Genomic DNA, 25437 nt, shown 5'->3' on the forward strand with positions numbered 1-25437 from the left:
TTATGTGTTTCTTTGGTAGCCATAGCCATATAAGTGTATATTTCATTTTGCTTTTTATAATAGATCAGTGATAAATACACATATCAGTGGTTCTTAACAGAGATGATCTTATCCACTAACGGACATATGACAGTACATAGACATCACTTTCTAGTTACCGCTGGAGGGAGTGATACTGACATCTAGTGGGTAGGGACCATGTGTCCTGCTAAATATCCTACAACACTTAGAACAGCTCTTGGCAATAATTACCTAGTTCAGTATATTAGTACTGTTCTTGAGAAACCCTCCTATAGATCTGTGTATTTTATCTTTAACTTAACGATGTAAATGGATGTCCTTCTATGTCAGTTGATAGAGACCTTTCTTATCTTTTATATCTCTATAGTAGAGATACTACAGTTTATTCACAGTTTCATTTGGGCAATTCAGTGTTTTTCAATATCCTGCTTTTTCAACTAATGCTTTAATAGTTCCAGACATGATTTGTCTTTGGTATTTTTAATGTACACTCGAAGTCAAAGTCTAAAAGTAAGTTATAGAGCAAATGATATGTCATGTCACCAGATCTCGTCCAGAGATTCTGTCATTCTGCATTTTCACCATACTACAAAAGCTTCTTTTTTCCCCATTAGCTAGCGAGTGGTATCAAGCTGTTGAATTTTTGCCACTCTGATAAACTTGAGACTCAACATAATTTTCATTTTCTTACTAAGGATGGCTTTTTCTTTATACTTGTTGGGTCAACCTCCCAAATTTTATCATGTGTAACCCAAAGAAATTTAAGGCACAGAAGCAGCTGTTCTCAAATGCAGTAAGACACAATACTTTTTTCTGCTGAAAATATCACATGACTTCTCATGGAAGCTTTTCTCGCATCTATGTCCCAATACATTTTTGTTTGGTGGTTTGGTTTGGTTTGGTTTGGTTTTGTATTTGTTTTTTTGTTTTTTTGTTTGAGACATGGTCTAAATGTATAGTTCAGGCTAGTATTGAACTCAGTAGATAGTACAAGCTGGCCTTGAATTTAAAGGCAGTCCTCCTCTCTCAGTCTCCTAGGTTCTGTGATTACAGCCATGTGCCAACATGCTCAGCTCAGTAAATAGGATATTATTTTTCAGTGTCTGGCAAAGAAATACTCATCAACAGGTTACAAATGCAGTCCTAAAAAACGCAGTGTTTACAGCTTGCTTTCAGACAAAGTTTGGAGCCCCGCCCCTGCCCCCGTGCCTCACTATCTGGCCCCGCTGACCCTCACCGCCCTGCCCCTGGCCCTCGAGTTGGCCCGGCCCTTGGGTGTGCTATGTCTGGCTCTTCCAGCGTCACCGCCATGAAAAAAGTGGTTCAGCAGCTCCGACTGGAGGCCAGGCTCAACCATGTGAAGGTTTCCCAGGCAGCTGAAGACTTAAAACAGTTCTGCCTGCAGAATGCTCAGCATGATCCTATAGTGAATGGAGTATCCTCAAGTACACATCCCTTCAGACCGCAGAAAGTCTGTTCCTGTTTGTAGTGAAATGAATTCTTAAGAGTTTCCCAGGCTGGAGAGATGGCTCAGTAGAATAAGCGCTTCCCTGGCAAGCGTAAGGGCCTGAGTTCAATCCCTAGCTCCACAAAAAAAAAAAAAAAAAAGCACTAATACACATCTTTGAGCAGGGGAGACAGCTCTGTAGAATAACCATTTCCCTCGCAAATGCAAGGGGCTGAGTTCAATTACCGGTTCCAAAAAAAGAAAAAAAAAAAAAAAAAAAGAGTTTCCCAGACCACTTTTAACCAACCAGTGACTATTTGGAAAAAAGAAAATTGAAGCCTGTACAAAAATTTCCCCTTTCTTAACATGTGCCATAACTTTTGTCAGTCCTTAACATCTACCTCTCTGGATTTTCATGAATTTCTGTTTCACGAGGGTATTTTATATACACTGGTGCTAACATACAATAAAATAGTATTAAAAATAAAGCTTGCTTTATTATTTTCAGACAATCAGAATGTCACACTGAAGAGGCTCAGGTGACTCTGCACTTGATTCTTGTATGTTTGCTGTTTTCCAGACCATACATGTCCCTTGGAAGTCTTCGGGATCAAGTCATTTATCCTGACTCGGTGGATGATATGCACGCTAAAGGTTACACAGACCAAGATTTGGAGTATATTCTGCACAGTGTCCACCTGTATCACATAGTTCAAAGAGAAGGAGGTAGATCCATCATTTTTATACATACTTAATTTTTTTTTTTTTTTTTTTGCTGGGCCAGGGATTGAACTCAGATCCTTGTGCTTGCCAGGGAAGTGCTTATTCCCCTGAGCCATCTCCACAGCCTGCATTTAACTTTTTAAAAAATGGATCTACTTTTAATTTATGGTTTAATTTTAACATGTGCTACCATTGCAGCACAATAAGCTCACAAAGAATTGCAGTGGTTTTCTATTATTGACAACTCTTTTCAGGCTTTGTTTGTCTGTTCCTTGGTTGATGGGCATTTGGGTTATTTCCAGAAGATTTATCTGTTACAAATTGTGTGGCTATAAACAGGGGTGCACATAGATCGCCGTGATAGGATGTTCTCAGTTCTTCTGGGAAGATGCCAAGAAGGAGAACAGCAGGGTAGAATGGGAGCTCCACTTCTAGCTCTGAGGACTCTCCCACCAATGGCAGAGAAAGGTGGCTTTTACCCCACAGCCCCTCCAACATTTGTTATTGGTTGATTTCTTCATGATAGCCATTCTTTCTGAGGTGAGATGGAATCTCAGTGTTCTTGTAATTTGCAGCTCTCGAATGACCAGTGGTGTTCATGTGTTTATTTGCCATTGGTATTTCTTCATCTTTTTTTCGTTTTTGAATTGAGTCTTCAAATTTCGGAGGTCTCATTTTTTTAAGTTCTTTTTTTATTAGTAATGATTTTATTTATTTTTTAATTTTATTGAGAAAGAAATAGCAATAAGAGTTTTGAAACAGGTTAGTAGGACAGTTAAAATAATGAATATATTGCATATTCTTGTTTTCATAGTAATTATTCATAGTACAAGTTGCAAACATGGTATCTTGCCTAGTAACTATTAGTTCAAAACTTTCTTCTCATCAAACTAAGAGAAAGTATCTGTATATCTATGCTATTTTATATATACAGATATATATTTTTTCACTACAAAATTGTCCTTCATTTATATCCCCCTTTTGGTTTAGTTTTGAGAGTCAAGAAAAAATGTCATAGGACTGTCCTGCTACAATGTTGCATATGGTTAGATTTCTAAATTTCTGTGTAAAAATGTATAATTGTTTATTTCTATTTTTTTTACTATTCTTTTTCAATTCTTTATAGGTTCTAAATATAAGTTCTTTGTCTATGGGACAACTGGCTAAAAGTTTTTCCAACTCTTTGGTTTGGATTTTTACTGTATTAGTGATTTTTTTTTTTGCTGTGTGAAAGCTTTTTAATAATACGAAATTCCGTGTGTTCTGTTTGTATTATATTTGATGTAGCATCCTAAGTTTACCACATCCTCATGTCACCACAGCTAGCATATAAAAGCATTTTTTAAATATTCAAATATACAAGTATCCCTGAAGTCAAAACCATTTTAGGTGCAAAATCTATGAGTAAAATATTCACCTACCCAGCTCTCAGTTCATATTAAATGCAGTATTTCATGACTTTTCACAGAACTTCTCTTTTTCAATCCCATAATTTACCAGTTTACTCTTTCTCTCAAACAGCATAAAATAATGTATGGAAACTTCTATAATGTGCTTTTCATCAGAATATGAGATTAAAAATAAGAATATCATGCGTGTATGTTTAAATTATTATTTTCTAATAATTATATTTTGAAATAATTTGATAATTCTTAACGTGATAGCCGAGAAACATCACTGAAATAGCAAGCTAGAATTTTAGTTTAATTTTGCATGGATTTTATGTTCCTTTTCGCAGTCCATTTATACTATCAGTAGCGGTAGTGCAGTAGATTGAGAATATAGGTGGTGAGAGTTCTCAGATCAAATCATAGCTACCACTGCATTCTGTATCTTAAACTGGAAAATGGGGATAAATGTATTTCGCAAAGTTTTTGAGATGGTTATACAAGATTTAGCCTAGTGCCCTGTGGATGTACAAAAATTAATGGGTGGTGATGTTACAGTTACGGTGCTGGTACTAATGATGCCTTCCTTGTCTTTGTATGATGGGATTTCATATTTTAGATGGCAATTTCATAAAAACTATTTCATTGATGCTTAGAATAAGCAGACGAATCAGACAAGAATGATATTATTGCACTGATTTTTATGGTGTTCGCAATTTCTACCATATAAGCAGTGCAGATCATTTCATTGTTTCATATGATTAGTTTCTTCCTGGTTACAGAGTGCTGAGGCAAAGTAGATAGGACATCTTTATCAAGTTATTTTGAGTAGGTCTGAAATCCAGTAATCCAAATAGAAATTTAAAATAAAGATATTCTTTTCTTTTAAAAGTCATGAGGAAGCTCTAGAACTAGTTTTATAAATACTCCAAACCCAGATGATTATATTCCCATGCCATAGGCAGGTCATACAATGTGTATGTTTCCCTACCATTTTAGGAAAAAGAATATTTCAACTTAATAACTGTAATTGCTGTGGTTTATTTAGTGTTCATAATTCAGAATGTTAAGCAGCTTATATATTATTTCATTTAATATTATTAGTCCAACAATGTAGGTTTTACTATCCCCAGTTTACATATTGAATTCGGGCTAATAGGGCCCTAGAATGAGGCAGCACAGGAAATCACAGATCTGACTTTTAAGTCACTGTTTATTGCCAGAGCGTGCTATTGTGCTATGCAGCCTCTTAGCTGTATTGTTTTGTTTTCATGTATTTGGTACAGGGTCTCACCATGCAGCTGGGATTCAGTGATCCTCCTGTTTTCAGCCTCCCTGGTGCAGGGATTACAGGCATGCACACCACGCCTGGTCTCATTGGCTGGCTCAGCGCTTCTGGGGACAGGTCCTGCATGTCATATGGGGCCAAGAATCAAACCCCGGTCCCTGTGCTTGTCTAAGCAGGTGCTTCATCCACTGAGCTATCTCACCAGCCCTGTTAGCTTTTTAGACAGTAATAAAAACTAGAATATCCTCACATATAAACTGGTTTGCTTGCTTAATCCTTAAACAGAAAACATTTAAGCAAAGCAAGAAAAATGCTTCTGTGTGTAAGTATATCACTCACTTTGGAAGAAGCCTGAAGTTCTGTTCGGATTAGCTAATCTTTATTTAGTAAAAGATGGGAATAAGAACTTCATTCCATCCCATCAAACAGGTTACACAAAATATGACAGAGTAGATTGTGCAACTCTGGAAAGCAGGAAAATAATTTTCTTCTAAGCTGCCTCAGTCTCGGCATCAAAGACATTATGACTCGAGTTCTGATTTATGTGGTATGTGATCACGTGGTACTGTTCACAAAGCCCGTGGGGTGTAGTAGAGCACAGATCATAGCTTATTAAAATGGCAAACCTTTCACTGACTCAACTACATTTCTCGGCCTTGTACTGCGTGGTCAGGGGGAAATTATTTGAAGGGGGAATTATTTGAATATTTCTCCATAGTGTAGCAATCCGAATCTATTTTTTACAACATCACTCATATTTTGCAAATATTATAAAATTCAGTCATAGTAAAAGTATTATTTCAGCAGGTTTTCCCAGAAGCCAGAACTTTAAATCAAATAATAGTTTGATGTTTTCCCTTAATATAAGTCATAAGACCTTAATATAAAGTTATATGATTATATTTTTTAAAAACTAATTTCTGAAAGTTTATCCAAGAAAATGAACAGTGATTTACTTTGGAAGGTAGAATTCAGAGGGCCACTAGGAAACAAGGGAAAGTCTTTCATTCCAGATATTTGTGTACTTATTATTTTTAATATATTACTATATTGTATTTATTTAATTTTTTGAACAAGTAATGCTTTCACTTCATGCAAAAATTAAATGTGCTTTCCAGAATTTTTTTCCTGTTACTCCTGTCAATCTGTCAGGCACCCATTAATAGATAACCACTGTTTTTAGTAATTTATAATTTTAGACTTTTAATATAGTGAACTTTGTTATAATTTTTAAAGGAAAAAAGATATTCACAAATGTAGACATGCACTTTTTTTTTTTTTTTTTTTTGGTAGCAGGGATCAAACTCAGGGCCTTGTGCTTGCCAGCAGGGCACGTATGCCGTGAGCTGTGTCCCTGACTAGACGTGCGGTTCATACTGAATGTTAGTTAACATATTTTTCTCTCAAAGGTTCTGAACTTTTGGATATTAAAGAAGAACCCCGTATTCTTCTGATCAGCACATGATAAAATCATTCTGATAATTTGGCTTCTCAGATACTCAATAAACAAGAAAATAAAGGCTTCTTTTTCTTTCCCTTTAAACAAGTTATTTATGAATTTTAGTAATGATGAAAGGTCAGCCAAGAGAGAAACATGAAGGCAAAAAAGCATGGAATTTTTCTGAGAATTACATCCAAAATACTTAGGATTTGGAAATGTTGCCCTAAGTACTTGTCAAGATTCGACAGTCCTAGTCTTTGAAAATCAGGCACTGTGGGAGTGGGACTGTGGTTTTATTTTTAATTAGGATAGGTTGCTCAGATAAAAGCATAAAACATTAGGGTGTGATATGAACCTTTGCATCGATTGCTAAATGTTAACTTAAGACATTTGTGTTACTGAGAAAATTTTGAATCCCTCACTTGTGTTAGTAATACTTGTATGGAAGAAATAGTATCAATCTTAGAAGAAACACAAGGGACGCTTAGGAGCCTTACGTGGAACATCAGGCCTGGGGGTGCCACTTAAATTATTTCCTCTTGTAGCCTTCTTAGGCCTCGCAGCTTACATGTGCAAACCTGTTGGCCACTTCTTCCACTTCCCTCTGAAATAAGTAGCAGTCCACCAACCTTCCTGGAATACTGAGAACCAAGCACACTTTTTAAAGTTCAGTATTTAGAATTCTTATGATTTATTATAGCTGGACAAGGTGGCATATGCCTGTAATCCCAACACTCAGGAGGCTGAGGCAGGAGGATCTCTGAGGCCACTCTGGGCTCCATGGTGAGTTTAAGGCCCACCTGAATTGCTGAGCAAGGCCCTATCTCAAAAAAAGAAAAAACATTTGTTATTACAAGGAATGGTTACAATTAAAAGTACATCAAATCTGAAATAAACTGCTTGGACATGAAGCCGTGTAGTTTGTCCAGGGATATATTCTGTAAAATACTGTGTTCTTCATTTTAACAGTTAGACCTTGCCAGAAGTCCTTTGTGCAGCACAGAGACAGTAATAATTCGATAAATGATCTACATGCTTTTTTCAAGGATGGGATGCTGTTATGGACTGGAAAGATGTTCTGTCAGGAGGCGAAAAGCAGAGAATGGGCATGGCTCGGATGTTTTATCACAAGTAAGTATACGCTGTGCAGGTAGCCGCTATTACATATAAAATCCAAAACAAGATTCACTATTTTTATCTTAATTTAAAATTATATTTTTTAAAGATTTATTTATTTGGTACAGGGTCTTGCCATGCAGCTCGGACTCATAATTACCCTCCTGTCTCAGCCTCCCCAGCGCTGGGATTACAGGTATGTGCCACCACGCCTGGTTTCAGTGGCTGGCATGGCATGTAGTACCGGGGATCCGACCCAGATCCTGTGCTTGCCAGGCAGGCATGGAGACTGCTGAGCTAGCTCCCTGGCCGTAATTTTAAAATGCCTTTTTTTTTTTTTTTTGCGGAACTGGGGATCAAACTCAGGCCCTTGTGCTTGCCAGGCAAATGCTTATTCTACTGAGCCATCTCCCCGGCCTTAAAATCTCTTAAGTGTGGTATTTACACACAATGGAGAACAACTCTGCCATAAAGGAAGATAGTCCTGGAGAGAAAGCCCAGCGGCACAGCATCTGCCTGGCAAGTGCAAGGTCCTGAGTTCGATCCGTGGTAGCTCCCTCAAAAGAAAAAAAAAAAAAAAAAAAAGCCCCTTGGTAGAAAATAGATATGCCTTGACATCATAATGTTGAGTAAAATAAATTTTCACTTGAGCCTAAATACCGCATGGTTTCCCTCATATGAGAAATCCTAATTACAACTAAGGAGCAAGTAAATACTAGATAATAATATGAAGAGGAAGACAGACCAATCTCAGAGGGGAAGAGGATTGAGAAATGGAGGGAAGGGGGTAGGGGGCAGGGAGGAGGAAGGGAGCTGGGTAGGAATATGAGTGCACAGTGCACAGTGCGAAATGTCTTTGGTTAGTTTTTCCTGTAACAGAATCTCCCAGTGTTTTATTTTTTTCTTTTTCCACATGGAGTAACTTCTGATGAAACAAGGTCCAGAGGGCCAAATTAAAACTTTTATGTGTGCTAAGGTTTAAAAGAGGATTACTACTAACTTCAGAATGTGAAAAACACATGGCCAGTCTTACACTAGTACACACTTAGTAGGCGGGAATTAGATTAGTAAATTCAAACTAAATAAACTTTCTGACCATTCAGTAACCACTTAAACTAATACTGCTCACTCCTTCACAAATCAGAAGTTGGTGCCCAGTGGAGTAACCAGTCAGCCCACAAAGGACTTGGTGCTCTCTTCACAGAGCGAGATGCAGGACTGAATTTCTGCGTCCTTCCTCTCAGAGGTCCTGTTCTTTGAAACGACCCCTCTTCCCCTTTCCTCCCACCCTCTCCTTCCACCATTGTCCTTCCCTCTCCCTCTCCATATTCTCCCTTTCTTCTCTCTCTTCCCCCTCTTTGCTTAGTTCTCTAGAAATAAGAATCTGACTTGTGTGGAGCATAAAGTTATCAAGAATTACCTTTCTCATTTTTAGCGCTCAAGGAAACAAGAATTGTATCATCATTTGGGGCAGAGTCACCAATATCAAATGAGTTAGAGAGCAGCCGTGTATGTGTTCCTAGAGAACTTTAAAACAAAAAGCTAAGGAAGAGCAAAAAATGCATCAGCTTTTCCTTACTGCTTGATTAGAAACTACTTGTTCATCACTTAAAAGACAGCTTAGGCGTGGAAAATGCTAAGCTTCCTCAAAAGAGGGGAACTATAGAGCGAGCTGCTTTCCCATCACACTGATTTAACAAATCTAATGCAGTATTTGTCACTCTTGATTTATCTACTATTTTTTTTTTAATTCCTGAACTATTTTTAAGCAAGTCAAAGACATTATGAAACTTTCTCCCTAACTGCTTGGATATAAATATCTGAAATATTAGGAAATTTTCTTCCTAGTAACATGTCATAGGCATACATAATTAAACTAATACTTACTTGAAGTTATCCAATATCTATTTCATAATCAGTTTTCATGATTGTTAAAACCCTGTTTACATTTGGTTTGTTCAAAGATGTAAGTTTCACATTTTTTATTTTCTTGATTTTTTTTTAGCATTCTTTTATTTTATGAAAAAGTGATTCCTTTTTAAAGAGTCCATAGCTCAGCACATTAAAGCGCCTGCAGGTAGGCTCAGGGGCAGGGGGTTCGATCCCCAGGCCTGCCATGCCAGCCCCACCCCCAAGACGTGTTGAGATAGCAATTGAGACTGGGCGTGGTGGTGCATGCCTGTAATCCCAGCACTTGGGAGGCCATAAACAGGTGGATTACTGTGAGTCTGATCTCGTAGTGAAACCCTGAACACCCTGTAGAACCTCCCCTTAAATGCAAATAAATAAATAAAATAAATAGAGTCCCTCCTTCCCTGCCCTCACCACCCTTAAAGTCACTGACTTGAAGAAGCTGGGTCGGTTGTCACTGAATGCTGCCCACCCCAGGTTCACCTGACTGCTGCATGACATCTTTGAGTAGCATTCCTTGACTTCCCATTTTTCTTACAACCTAGAAATTAGAGCCGAAAGCTCAGTTCTATTTAGATTCATTATGACTGTAACACACAATGTTTATCATTAAAAGAATATATGACCTACACATTCTGTTTAAATATTACCTTACAAAAGTATGAAAAGGTGAAGAAATAAAAATTAAAATTTTTGTTACATATAGAAACACTATTAAAAAAACTATTACCAGTCTTGGTACACAATAGGTGATTATAATTTTAATCATTTTCATGTAATTATTTTCATAAGGTATATTATAGCATATCCTTGTATTTTATATGCTATTATGTATCTTTCTGTATTATGTAACAGTTAGCCAGGGTTAATTATTTTGTTTTAAAAATTATGTACCAAATGTATGTATTTTAAGCACATAATCAAATTATTTTTGATAAATGTATGCACATTCTGTAACCAATACTTGAAATAAGATAGAGAACATTTCTATTTCTCCAGAACATTTCCTCATGCCCATTTGTCATGCTTTTTATGTTGTTGTTGTTTGTTTGTTTTGCTTTTTGCGGTACCAGGGATCGAACTCAGGACCTTGAGCTTGCCAGGCAGGTGCTTATTGCCACTGAACTATATCTCCAGCCCACCCATTTGCAATACTTTCCCCCACAGAAAACTATTGTTCTGATTTCAGTCACCAAAAATTAATTCACCTATTTTATAAGTTTGTATTAACAAAACCAGGTAGTATGTATTTTCCTGTCTAACTGGAATTTTATAGTGAGAAAAATTGAGTTGCATTAATATCATGCTATTTGTAATAGGGAACATAGTTTAAGAATATGATGAGTTAAGAAAATACAAACCAGATTTTGCTCAGAAATTTTAGTGACGTGCATTTTGGTTGCTGCTTTCTCTGTTGAGATTCAAGAGTAAACTCTGCAACTTGTCAATTGTGACCAGTTGTGACCCTTGTCACCATGAATGTGTTTGGGTCTTGTCCACAGCTATTCTGTAATATGAGCCCCAGGAGAGTTAGTGAAAAGTGGTATGATGCAAAATGAAACCATAAATTTTTCTGTGTTAAGATAAACCTTGCAATAAAGAGCAAGATGCATCAATAAAATATTTAACCAGAGAGATTTTAAGTGCCTGTAACTTGGAATAAATAGCTAAAACTTTGATACTTATACCAGAGCAGTAATCGAAAGCCAATCTGCAAAGCTGTATTTGTTACTATTGTCTTGGGGCAGTTGCAGTGATGTTTTAGTTCTTCGCATAGCAAGAATTTTTATTCTAATGGGTGTTAAAGTTGCCTTTGACTCCTTTATCTATTGTCCTTGACTGCCTACCCAGAACAGGATCCTATTAATAAACCCATCTTAGAAAGGTGACTTACAGTGCTGTGTGATTAGTGTATTTAGGCTGAATGAGAAGTTATCACTGATTCATTTTTTTTCCTTTTGTCATATATTTAAAAATAACTTTATGAGGAAAATTATCCTGGCAGGTTCTTGAAACTGAGACCCTAAAGTGAACCATAAATGACAGTGCAGGAATTGGCTTCAGTCCCAGTATCTATGTTGGTGAATCCAGATATGTACCTCAAGTGCAAGATAACTGAGGGAGCGAAAGAAAAGCACAGAGAAAGATGAGAGCAAGGATCTGATTTTTAAAAAGGGAGTGGTATAAGCAGAAGGAACAGTATACATTCATTATCAATATTAAAAAAGAGCTATGAGCAATTGAGCTCATTTGAATTCAACTCCAAAGATATGCATTGATTTTTCCTCTTAAGAATTTGATTCTGAGACCTAGTCCTGGTATTATTTAGTTGCTTACTGGATCCGTCAACTTTACCTTGTAGGAACAAAATACCTGGCACTTGAAACTTAAAGGAATTCAGGTTAACTTGGCTCGTGGCTCCAGAGGCCTCAGTCCATGTTTGGCTGGCTTCAAAGCAGGAACATCATGGCCCAAGGACATGACAGGGCAAAGCTGCTCACCACGTGGCAGAACACAGCGGAAGCGTGCCAGAGAAGGGGGACTAACAGCCAGATGAACCTCTGTGGTCACTGTGGCCAAGCACCACCCACAGTGCACTCGGCTCATCTCCCAGAGGGCTCTCAAGCCAGTCAAGGCGACAGTCAAGATTCACATTCACATTCACAATCACACTTGCATCGCTAGGACCAAGCCCAGGTCGTGCCTCCTAGGAAGGCAAGGTCTTTATTTGGGCTCACAGCTTCAGAAGTTTGAGAGGTTGGTCATTTCACTTCAGGGCAGAAACAGCACCAGGAAGGAAAGCAGCCCACCCCTTGGTGGCCAAAAAGAGTAAGAGAAGAGCAGAGAGAGGAAGGGCAGGGACAGGGACCCATTCTCCCGGGGTATGCCCCAGTGATGTCCGTCCTTCCTTGGGGCACCACCTCTCACAGCAGACTGGGCTATCCAGGACACTCCACACATCAATGCCACAGGGTCCGGTCATCACCAAGTCTTCCCTCTAAGCACATGAGCCTTTGAGGGGACATTTGTGGTCCAAACCATAAGAAGTCTGGAGCTCAACCCTTGTGAGGCTTCTTCATTGTTGCAGAGTCACACAGTGATGAAGTGCCATCAGTAATGCTTAGGGATTCATGCTGTTCATAAAATCATCTTCTCCTCCAATCTGTGCTAACAGGATTGTGGCCAGTTTCATAATTAGCTGCTTAAATGTTTTTCATGTAATTAATCCAACCCTGTCATCAAGAATTACCATGTGTTCTGCAGAAATGCACTCAATAACCTGCCTCGTCTTTCCTAAGCCTCATAGTTAGGATTTATTCATCTGCATGACAATAGGGCTTATTATATGGTGAAGAGGAATTTACAAAGAATGTGATCTTCTAGTCCAAGTGTGAAAAAAATATGACTGCTTCTTTGCTTTATCACTTAGCGCATTTTGTAAGATCATATGCCTTTTTACTGGTTTGAACTTGTTAGCATTGCAACTTAATATGCCAAAGAAAGATTTGTGTTTCAAAGAGGAAAATAATTAATTTTTGTGTTTTTTTAAAGACCAAAATATGCATTGTTAGATGAATGTACCAGTGCTGTCAGCATTGATGTTGAAGGAAAGATATTTCAGGCTGCGAAAGGGGCTGGAATATCCTTACTGTCTATAACGCACAGGCCTTCTCTTTGGTAAGTGTTTCCATTGCTGGCTGGTCTGTGAGAAGTGGTTTTTCCTTGTTTGTTTGTTCTTTAAAGAACTTTGCAAAACTGCACCGTAGAACATGAAGCATTCTGTTTATTTTCTCACCTGTGTTTTAAGTTTTACCTTAGTCATTAGTAATCGTTACTACAATGCTAAATATAAGACTTAGATGCTTCCAAGCTATTATCATAACTGTAATGTATTATTTTGGTCATTATCATTTTCTAGTAATTTTGAAAAGTTGTAGAAAAAATCAGTAATTTATTTGAACTGAAAATATTTATCATAACCCTAGAATATCCTAGGAAAGGCAAGAATATGTATTTCCATATCACTCTTTTAGTCCTTTCTTTGAAATTTGGGTGGGGGGCTGTGTAGATGACAACTTGACATTTCCCCAAGTGATAAAATCACAGAGCACAGGGGAGGAAAAGCGTGCTTTTATTTTAAATCAAAATGTGCTGAACCAGGTATGGTAGCCTGTCATCCCACGCTTGGGAGGCTGGGGCAGGAGGACCGCTGTGACTTCAAGGCAAGCCCAGCCTGCACTCCACAGTAAGACCCTGTCTCAGAAAAACTGAAAAAGAAAAAATGAGCTGAACTTTTTATAAGTAATATTTTGTAGAAATTTAAAAGCCCTCTTTTAAAGATTCCACTATTTTTTGCTGCCTTCCTACTCTGATAATTCAGTAGTGTAGTAAGAATTACTAATGAACACTTAGCATGTTTTGTTGCAGGTTCACTTTGTATATGTCTCACAACTTATATGGAATATGAGTAGTCTAATTCTTTCATTTTACAAACAGTCTGAGAATTAGAAAAGTAAAAAAATGAGCTTCTGTAATCACATGCTCTGTGCTATGCAATGGTGTCCATTGTAACAAAACTCAAAATGCGTTCTGTACATAAGCCACAAAAAATACTTACTCCTACTTAAGTATTTCTGCTTTATCCATCAAAAACTTTTTCTTTGGGTGTGTTAGCAGCTGTATGACTCACTCTTGCATATGCTTTGGTGTCGTATTTCCCAAAGGACTGCTCAGGCCACCTCTTGTTCCCACTCCTCCGTTCCCATCTCCTCCCCTCCCCCACTCTTCCCTGCATTCCCCTCCCCCATTCTGTGATAGGTAGCTGATCAGATTCCATGCCAGAGCTGTCATGACACATGGCTACCAAACTAGACCAGTAGCAATGTTTGTGTCCACCCTGTAGCCCTTCATACCTTTTTTCTTACAGAGAATGCTTACACTAAAATTATGAGTAAACAGTATTTATTGTTCAGTGTTTTTCAACTCTGGATTTCATTTCTATTGAGAGTTTAACATTTGATTTTTCACTCTATTTAAACATTCAGGTTTTTCAGAATTTTCCCCCCTCGGAGAGTAGATCTGAAAGTAAAGCACTTCCCAAACTGGCCCTAATTAGCACTGAGGTTTCTCTCAGCATTGCGAGGAATCAGTGACATCTGGGCTGGTAGGATTTGCTGATCTCTCCAGAGGCAGTCTGGACTTGGTCCAGTGTACATCAGAATCCATGTCAATGGATATGATTCTTCTGACTTTTGCCTGAGAAAACCAACAGAACCTGGGTCTTTAAGCCAATTGTGACATTTCCTGGAACTCCTCTGAATTAGGGATGACACAGACCCAGACCAGAGCTATTGAGCCATTTTGGCACAGACCTATGATTTCCAGATTTCCAGACCAGCTCCCAAATCCCACATGTTGGCATAAAACAGAGTTATCTCTTAGAGCTGGTGTTTATATGACCTTTATCAATGGCTTTATTATGCTATCCTTTCATTTTTTTTTCTTCACTGAATTAGCCTGAAGAAACACTGGAAATATTTCAGTCTTTGTTTTCTCAACTAGAGGAACAAATAGTTCTCTAAGCAAATAGCAAAATCTGTAATGTTACATCTTTTAACCATGGAAACATATTTTAGTTGTAGCTTTTCACAGTCTATTTCTCAATCAAACTAAACACCATGTTAGCCTTTGTGAATTAGTTTAATCACTTTATAGAAATTTGTCATTTCTCTTTATCTTTTCTCTCAGGTAGAGTAAAATTCTTATTTTTCTGTTTTCCCTGGAAAGCTTTCTAAAGTTAAAAAAAAAAAAAAGTTCATTATCTTTCCTACCATAACAACAGATGGGTAATTGTTAATTATAAAGATTAAAATTGATAGTGGTATCTAATGAAATAATAGCATATTGAATTATTTTATTCCTGTGTTTTATCCTATTTGCAAAAGACATCTACAGATCATCTCTAGTGAGTCATAGTTAAAATAGGTGTTTCTTTTAAATTCTTCAATTCAAGCACAGGGACCTGGGTTCCACCCTTGGTACTACCTGCCATGCCAGCCCCAGGCCTGGGCACAGTGGTGCACACCTGTAATCCCAGCTCCGGGGAAGACCAGAAACAGGAAGATCACCACGAGTCTGAGCTGTGCAGTGAGACCCTGCACCAAATACTTTTTTTAAAAAAAAATTCTTCTAATTATCCTAAACCTTGAAATATTATTTTATCTAATAATGTAGAACATCTCTTTGACTCTCAGGGCATGGGACACCTACACAGTTCATTCCTCCCATGTAGAAGCCACATCTCTGTAGGACCAGAGAGTGACAAGTTAGACTCTTGTTATAGATTGAAAGTTGAGATCACCTAAGATTTGAATGGCCACAACCTAAAATTGCTTTTGGCTAGGAAGGTCTGAGAGAAGTTGAAGGAAATAAATAAGATGGTCTCTCTGCCGTTATTTCTCTTTTGTAAATTATATGCCATACTTCTTCTGTTTTTCTGTTACTCTTACCTTAAGTTTAATATTATGATAGCAGGATTTTTGACATTTTTTCAAGTGACATAGAAATACACTGTTTTCAATGCAATTTGGAGATGGTCCCAGCTGTTAGGCGATCAGAGGTTTGGAACTTTGGAGAAACTCAAGGTATAAGGAAAAGAATAATAATCCACATCATATATTGTCCAGTTTAAACTTTCAGCTTGACAGTCACCTTACTTTGTCAGCTAAACTAGACATTTTCCTTTTTTTTTTTTTTTTTTTTTTTTTGTGGAACCAGGGATTGAACTCAGGCCCTTGTGCTTGCTGGGGAAGTGCTTATTCCATTGAGCCATCTCCTGGCCCCTAAACTAGACATTTGGAAAACACCCAATTTAAGGAGGGTTAAGGCTGAGGGTTGCAGTTTAGTGGTGCAGTGTTTGTTTAGCATTCACAAGACTGAGTTTGATCATTACCAAAAAAGCAAGGGAAGGAGGTATTAATCACTTTTTCCTTGCTGGGACGCAATGCCCAGCACCCACAACTTAGCAGGAAGGCTTTCTTTTGGCTCACAGTTCCAGAAGGTTCAGCCCATGGCCAGCAAGTTGAAATGCAGAAGTGGCATGGGGCGGGGCCTGCCATTGAGTGGAGCTGCTCACAGGTGGCAGCCAGGAAGCAGAGACAGGAGAGAGGAGTTGGGGAGGGAGACGCACCCATGGAGGTCACAGCCCTCTATCTTCTAACAGCATACCTACCTGCAGACTCATCAGTGGGTCGGCCCATGGGTGAGAACAACTCCCCAATGGTCCAGTCACCATCCAGACACAGGAGGTTTTTAGGAAACACATTCCAGATCTAAGTCATAGCAGGGGAGGTACGGATCCCAGATGTCCACCAGTTAATGAGTAAACAGGACATACAATGTCATGCAAGGGAATGTAGTGTAGCTATAAAAGCCAATGAAACATGACACATGCTACCAATGCATGAGCCTTTCTGAAACCATTTTGATATGTGAAGCCAGTAACAAAAGACCACATATTGTATGATTCTGTGTGCATGAAAAACTTGTGGAGTAGAGGAACTGATAGAGACAGAAAGGAAATGTGTGGTTGAGGGGCACTGGACAGAGGAAGACATGGCAAGAGCTGCTAATGGGTATAGGATTTCTATTGTGAATGAAGAAAATGTTCTGAGGTTAGGTAGTGGTGATGATTTCACGAGCTTATTCATATACCAAAAAAATCACTTAATTTTACCCTTTGAGGGGTAAATTTATGTCATGAGAACTATATTTCAGTTTTTTTAAAGCAAAGATATAGGAACTTTCCTGAAAAAAGTTTATTAGTCTTAGTAAGCAATAACAGTGTTGACAAGAAGCAGAAAGTAAAGTACCTAAAAGAAGACAGAAAAACTGAATGCTGGGCCAGCATCTCAAAGCCACCTTGACACTGTACAAGGGCCCAGCTGTGGGACCCTTTAATGTCTCACCTTTAATGTCTCTACCCGTCCGTCCCCTTACAGTTAGTGACTTCTGCTCTGAGAAGATGGGCTGTCTCTGGCATTGTTGATACTAATCTCGCAGCGCTGTGAACTTCTTACCTCTGTAGCTCAGCCATGAAAAAAAGAAATTAAATTACATGAAGATATGGAAGAATTTTTAAAAGATTTCTATCAATGGGTTCATTTTCTAAAATGTCTAAACTTAAGTGATTGAGAAATTTTACTTACATAGAAAAACTCATTTCCAAAGAAGGATTAAAAAAGAATTCATATTTTATTTCATTTGTTCTCCCTGGTTTTTCTCTGCATGACCATCTTAAGTTTTGCTTTTTTTCCTTCATTTCCTTTGCTTGCTGCCATTCTAAGAATATTATTTAAGAAGGAGCCATACTTGGTTATACAGATAATTTAATACATACAACAGCAAAGGCTTCATTTGTAATTCTTACACATTCAGAATAGAAGATAAATTTAATCAATGATAATAACCTGGAGATTAGGGTACTGACGCTGGAATTTTAGACTATTACAGTATTTAACTTGTGATTTTCATCAAATATAAACTCAGCACTTAAAATTTGCCTTTGACTGTCAGTTAGAATTATAAACCTATAACAAAAACTGTTTTTCACTATTATGGCTAATGATATTATTTCATTTTAATCATGCAGGAAATACCACACGCATTTATTACAATTCGATGGTGAAGGAGGTTGGCGCTTTGAACAGTTGGATACTGCTATTCGTTTAACACTGAGTGAAGAAAAACAAAAGCTAGAGTCTCAGCTAGCCGGAATTCCCAAAATGCAGCAGAGACTCAATGAACTGTGTAGAATTCTGGGAGAAGACTCAGTGCTGAAAACAGTCAGAAATGAAGATGAGACCTCCTAATTCATTTTGACATGTTTTAATTTTTAGGTAAAGACTCACAGATACCCTGTTGTAGTGCATGCGGTATGTTACGCTAAGCACAGAAAAATCAAAGTCAACAAGAAATATTTTATATAACTAGCATCAGAGAGGCAGATGGCTCAACTTTTCAGAAGAAAATAAACAAATGCGTAATGTGAGAGTAGTCTTGACGGCTTCCGCTAACTCTTAGCGAGAGCCTAACCTACCTGCAAGCAGGATTTTCTAGGTGGATTCCTGGAGAATAGCACATTGCTACGTATAATGGGATGTGCCCGACGTTCTGAGAGCTATCGCGGAGCTGCAAGCGTAAGAGCAGTGTTTGGGCTGATGGCAGGGGCATATAGGAGAACTCTGACAGCCATTTAAGTCTCTTCCTCACTGATACTAGGTTTAATAGTTACAATTCAGTTTGTTATTGTTAGTGGCCAACTAAATCTTATACAGAACACCTGACAGTTTAAGAAATAATTTCAATATAAAAATATTTTAGGATTCAATCCCCGGTTCTGAAAAAATATATATATTTTTTAGGAGCTGGGGAATAACTCAGTAGAATAAGTGCTTGCCCGGCAAGCACAAGGTCCTCTGAGTTCAATCCCAAGTACCATTTTTTTAAATGGCAATGGTTGAGAGAAAAAAGCATGGCTGAACAAGTAAAAAATGGCATTTTTTAAATTTTTAAACTTTGAGCATCTTAATGCAGGGACAGAAAAATTAATTTTAATGAGAATCTTGCATATTTCTTTATAAAACCTTTCATTTTTAAAAATAGCATTGCCAATATAGAAACAGTGTGACCAAACAATGTTTGTCTTGCCTGGTATTTTGCTTAGTAGCATTATCTATTACAATTTCTGTCTAGAAATACTGTTTGTGTGTGTGTGTGTGTGTGTGTGTGTGTGTGTGTGTGACCCAACAGAGGAGACCACAATTTTATTACAAGCTGGGCATGGTGGCACACACCTGTTATCCCAGCATTCAGAAGGCTGAGGCAGGAGAATTGCTGCAAGTTTGAAGTCAGCCTGGCCTACATAATGAATTCAAATGTAACCTGAACTAAATAAATATGGAGACCCTGTCTCAAAAAAAAAAAAAAACCACAAGCACTACTACAATAGATGCTTAAAATCACAGTAATATTAGCATATATTGGAATAGTACTTTTTAATCTCCATTTATATCATTTTATTTTAATGTCTGTGGCAATCTTTTGAGACAGGTGTTATTTTTCTATTTTGATTATGAGAAAAATTAGCACTTGGATTTACCTTATGTATTTTATTTAGGGACAGGTCTTGGGATTAAATGAGTTTCTTGTGACTGACAGTGCTACTACCCCACTAAACTGTATTTCACTGGGTTATAACAATAAATTTAGGTGGAATGATGGGTGGCAGGAAGTGGGACTCTAGGCAAGGGAAAAAGATAAGGGCAAAAGTAATAAATACAAAGATTAGATGGGGCTGGGGAAATAGCTCAGTGGAATAAGTGCTTGCCTGGCAAGCGCAAGGTCCTGAGTTTGATCCCTGTACCACCAAAAAGAAAAAGAAAAAATCAAAAATGAGATGAACCATTGAAAAGGAAATATATTCAGTAATGTTCTCATAGTTATTAGGTTATTATTTATAGAATGAAAATCAAGCAGGATGTGAAAATCCTTGGTCTCTGGTTTAAATGAGCCAGACGAGCTGGCAGATTTTTCAGCAATTCAACATCTTACTCAATCTTAGTGTACTTTGGATCTCGGTAGCCGGAAGAACAGTCCATTATGTCTTAGACAAATTTATTATTAAACATTAGATATAATACATATGTATTAGTCATAAGAAACAGAGCCTACCTATTTCTGTGCCCTGGCTTGGAAATACAGAAGCCAAGTCTGATGGCTTAATTTCTCATTTTCTATACTACCATGCTGATAGGCACTAAAAATCAGAATAACTAGTTTTATATGTGTATTTAGACATAGGCATAATAATTGCTAAGTCAGTGATTCTCAGACTTTTTGTTGAGATAGAAAAGTTGGAAATTATACAGGCTGATTGTTATGGAACATCGTGGCATTTCCATCCACATTTTTAACTCTCCAAGATAACTAGGACATTTAAAACTGTTAATAAATATAACCATCTTGTATAAAGCAAGACAATATAAAATAATCACTATGTTGGCCCAAGTTTTTTGGTTAGTATCATTAGCTACTCATTTATTCCTTTGTCTTATTTATTCCTATAACTTATTATTAGACAAGTGAGGCAGGAATTAAATAGTTTTTTTAGAAAAAATCATGAGGGCTGGGGAGATGGCTGTGTGGAATAAGAACTTCCCTGGCAAGCGCAAGGGCCTGAGTTCAATCCCTGGTTCCGCCAAAAAGAAAGAAAGATAGATAGAAAAAAATCATGGACCCAAAGCCTGAACTTGAAAAATTATCAATTGACCTTAACATCTGTATTAGCAGTTACTCAATTTATACTGCTGTAAGTCAATAGTTTGTAACAAGTATCTTAACGTTACCTTTTAAAAGTTCAAAAAGAAAACTTTTCACGTGAGATACTCATAATTTAAAAATTAAAACATATAGGACCTGATATTTTATACTTTGAGACTGAAAAATAAAGCTAAAACAAATGTTAGATTTGTAATTACCCTTTTTTAATTTATGCCGCCGTGGAGCTAAAGTAAAACCTTACTCATTCCTCAGCCTACAGGATCTGGTATGTTGAAAGTTACGGACTAAAAACTCCTCACATGGGGCTGAGAATTGGCTCAGTCACACAGCATTCGTACCCCACCATCACAAAATGCAGCACAAAGAAAACTACGCACTGCAATTTAAGTGTTAAATTTCTAAGACAGGTGTTCTGTGAGTTTTGCATGTGTATGTACACAACACCCACACGTGTATTTATTTTCTGATTTTTTTGGTCAGGTCCAATAACCTCTAACCCAAAGGGAAAAGACCTAACTAGGTTTTGTGTTTATGTACCAACTGTTTGCACAATAGTGCTATAAGCATACCGTATTTTACAACTCATACGGTTACACTTTGCGAAAAACGTGAGGATTAAGAGATTAAATAGCATCTGTGAGTATAGCAAAAAATAGGTGAAGAAAGGAAAAATATTTCAGATTTAAACTATATTATCTAAACTTTTTTGGTCAAAAAAGTTGTATTTATGGAGCTTTATTATAAAATGTATGTTTTGAGAGTTAATTCAAATGTGGAAAGTAAACTACACTCAGTGAAAATGTCGCATTCTATTTCTGCAACATACAGTGTTATGCCAAGCATGACTCTAAAATAATGTATGTGATTATACCCAGGATAGGGAGTAAAAGCCTCTCTTGAGTAATCTCAAGGAAAATAGTACATCCTGATAATCCACCCAGACTTTCATGTCTTTATAGTGGCACTGTTTTTGCCCTGACAGTAATTCCATTTTTGTTTCAAATTTCAGCCTGTCAAGAAAAGTATAAATGAACATGTTAGTTTTATTTGAGACATTGGTTCCAAGTATAATTTTTTTTTTTGTGTGGAACCAAGGATTGAACTCAGGCCCTTGCACTTGCCAGGGAAGCGCTTATTCCACTGAGCCATCTCCCTGGCCCATAATTTCATATTTTGACAATAGACTGAGCCTATTACACTGTCTGGAATAGGTTTTGATTCTGTAAGCCTGCAAAATTTTGTTACACACTTGAACCCAAATCCAGGGAGTACTATGCAGTTCTGAGGTGTGGGTAAAGAAGTAAAAGGTTATTAAATTATTGATCTAACTCCTTTATGAGCAAAAATTCATCCTTATTCTGGAGACAAATCACTTTCATATAACCTAGGGTACTTATAGCCCTGCTGACATGCATTTAGGTATGTTGAATAGGTTTTGGAGTTGTGCTTCTAATATTTGCCAGATAAGAAAGAGCATTTAGGTGGATGTATAAAATACTTTCATTGAAAACAAATCCCTAAAAGGAAAAGAAACAAGTCCCTGTTTTATTGTTGGTGGATTTCCTGATTACCAAGTACATAGGGCCTTGCAGTTTTTATTGTGGAATTTTCAAAACCAATTTTCTACTTAGCAGCTGGCATGTATTAACAAAAGAGAAAAATGACCGTAGTGATATAACATCATTACGTGTCTACACAAGAACATGGCTGTCTACGTAGACCACATAATAGCACCTCTGTTCAGTGCTGTTACTTGAGCTCAGCACTCCTTGTGAATTCCTTAATCACCATGAAACATCCTTGATTAATCAAAGAAACTATAAATCATGCCCGTGATAGAAGACACCCTTTTGTGGGTACTCGTGCCTCATGTACAAATTGTGGGATGCAAAACCTCATGATTTGTTGTGCATAACAGTCATAGAGTTTGTCTTTTTTAACTCAAAACGTTTATTAGGTTCTAAATAATGCCAGGTACTGTGCTAAATTCTAGGAATAAATGAAATATTGTCCCTGTTGTAAACATACAGTCCAGTGAAAATGAGAAGAATAAGTATACTCAAGCATGAAGAAAGTTAATAGCTATACTTATTATTTATCAAGTGGATACAAAACATTAGGTATATGTTAACTCATTGAATCTTTGCATAACTAATTCAACAGTGAAGACAGAAGGGTTAAATAATTCATCTGACCTCATACAGTACCCAAGCTATAGACTGAAATCTAAACCTAGCAGTGTTGGATCAGAAAGCCTATACAATGCCATATCACCTTCCTTTTAATTATTGTAGGCCATTCATTATTAACTTTTTTGTAGTAATGAGGATTGAATGCGGGGTCTTCACACTGAGCTACATCAGCAGCCCTTTTCTATTTTGTTTATCTATTTTTGAGACAGGATTTCACTACATTTCCTAGGCTGGGCTGGCATTTGTGCTCCTCATGCACCAGACTTCTAGGAGTAGTGGGATTATACATGTGCACCTCCACCATGAACCATGACTGCTGTTTTAAACTAAAATTTCAGAGTGTGTGTGTGTGTGTGTGTGTGTGTGTGTGTGTGTGTGACCAATATATTTCTCCATCTTAGAAGAGAATTCATGTAACATAAATTGTAATTTTCAAAATAAATTACAGATGTTTCATTATAAATTATGGGCTGTGGAAAACATAAGGCAGCTTTTCAACTGTTTTGGGGAAATGTTCAAGCTGCTTCTGATTCATTCAGAGCAACTTTACATATAAAATATGTTTTGTCTTTATTGACTATATTGATAATTAAACTGTGTTGGATCTAGTGATCATAAGGATGTATGAAACTAAAAATGTCTTAGGACTTATAAAAGGAAATGGTGAAAGAGGTCGATAATCAGCTCTTTTGTCAAGAAGGTGGTAGTAATGAGACCTTTGTCAACATACAGATGCTAAGTCCAGAGTGGTAAAGGCTGATGAGCCTGTTCCAAAGCCCCTCTGTGGAGGTTTGCTTGTTGCTTGATATGGGCAAAGTCCCCAGGGTCCTTATAGACAGGATCTACCGAAGTGAGGTTAATGGAGGCACAAGCAAATACATGTTTTTTTTCTGCAACCTACATACATGTGTACATACATACACATGCACACACACACATCTTTAGAACACACAGATTTTGAGGACTTTAATAGCAGTAAAGTTCTTTTTATTGTTGGAAAGAACATGCAACAAAAATTTTTCATCTTTAGTGTTTTTGCTTTTTTTTTTAAATGTATTTAGTACAGGGTCTATAGTGTCTAACTACACAGATTGGACTTGTAGTGATCCTCCTGTTTTCAGCCTCTCAAGCACTGGGATTACAGGCATGCGCTACCATGCCCAGTCTCAGTGGTTGGCTCAGTTGATCCAGGGAAGGGCTACCATGGCATGTGGTACCAGAGATCAAACCCAGATCCTCGCGCTTGCCAGGCAGGTACTTAGACTACTGAGCTATTGCACAGCCCTTTAATGTCTTTTACTGTATAGCTCAGGAGTTGTAAATAATTCACATTGTTATAAAAACAGATCTCTAGAAATCTAGAACCTGGTATCTATTCAATAATTCCTTTTTTATCCCTTTGTCCAGCCCCTGATATCTACCATCCTATCTCTATGAATTTAACTACTTTTAGAGCCTTCATGTACTTCTGGTAGGATGACAAAATGGGGCAGCTGCCGTGAAACTGTACAGGTATTCCACAAAGAGGTGTGAAATTCAGCAGTTCATTACAGGGTGAACCAAAGAAGGAAGTACGTGTTCCTGTTCATGAAGCAACCACTGTAAAGCAGAATATACAGTGTCTGTCTTCACTTATCATAATGCCCTCCAGACCAATCCCAGGTGCAGTATGTGACATGAGTCCCTTTCTTAGAGGGCAAATAATGATCAGACTTTGCTTTAGGGTTGCTTCTCCCTCTTGGCTATTGTCAGTAGCGCTTCATGAACAGGAGTGCACACTTCATTTTTTTGCTCACCTCACAATGAATTGCTGAATTTCACACCTCTTTGTGGGATAACTGTACAGTTTCATAGCAGTTGCCCCATTTTATGATCCTACCAGAAGTGCCTGAGGGCTCCAGTTTGTCTATAGCCTCACCAACATTTTTTATTTTCTACTTTTTTGAAAAAAGACCCATCCTAGTGGGCCTGAAGTGATAACCACTCTCATGATTAATGATGCTTCACATGCTGTTGCCTGTGTGTATATCATCTTTGAAGACACATCTTTACAAGTCTTGGCCTGAAGAGTGTGTCAGAATGCTGAAACTTGTTTTGTAGCCCACCATTATTTAACTCAGTCTGATTCCCCTACTTCCAAACACCTCTCTCCTTTTTCCCTCCTCATTCCCTGGACTGGACAGGTTGGGTGTCTGTTATGATTTGTGTCTAGTTGTCCCCCTAAAGCCTAATGCAGTCAAGGAATGGCTTCTGGAGTTTGTGATTGATTATTGTGGGTGTGGGTTCGGCACCCGCCCTGGGACAGGTAGCCTGCAATACAATGTAAAGAGTGGAGAGAGGCTGGCTAGCGGGCTGTGCTGCAGCATCTCCCTTTGCTCTCTGCTCTTTGGCATTACCATGAATGGTTGCTCTCTGTCATGTGCCACTCTGCCTTGGAGTCAGCTGAGTTTGAACTGAAAACTCTATTAACTGTGAGCTAAATAAACCTTTCCTTCCTTAATTTTGGGTGTTGGGTATTTTGTCCCAGCAATGAGAGAAAAGTAACTGAGACAGTGTTCTCTTTCGCTTTT

The 25437-nt window shown here is 37.7% G+C and overlaps 1 protein-coding gene and 1 pseudogene across 1 annotated transcript in view; both read left to right on the forward strand.

Annotated features, from left to right (window-relative positions):
* Abcd2 (ATP binding cassette subfamily D member 2) overlaps positions 1-18712 on the forward strand; it is a 63966-nt gene extending 45254 nt beyond the window's left edge. The window contains exons 7-10 of the mRNA XM_004628063.2: positions 2049-2194; positions 7355-7439; positions 12888-13013; positions 17986-18712. Of these exons, the coding sequence (XP_004628120.1) occupies positions 2049-2194; positions 7355-7439; positions 12888-13013; positions 17986-18205 (577 nt within the window). The 3' untranslated portion in view covers positions 18206-18712. The remainder of the gene's footprint in view (positions 1-2048; positions 2195-7354; positions 7440-12887; positions 13014-17985) is intronic.
* On the forward strand, positions 1304-1510 carry LOC105741730 (annotated as a pseudogene).
* Positions 18713-25437: the final 6725 nt, after the last annotated feature.

Source organism: Octodon degus, unplaced genomic scaffold (genome assembly GCF_000260255.1).
Source record: "Octodon degus isolate 3935 unplaced genomic scaffold, OctDeg1.0 scaffold00021, whole genome shotgun sequence".
Lineage (NCBI taxonomy): Eukaryota > Metazoa > Chordata > Mammalia > Rodentia > Octodontidae > Octodon > Octodon degus.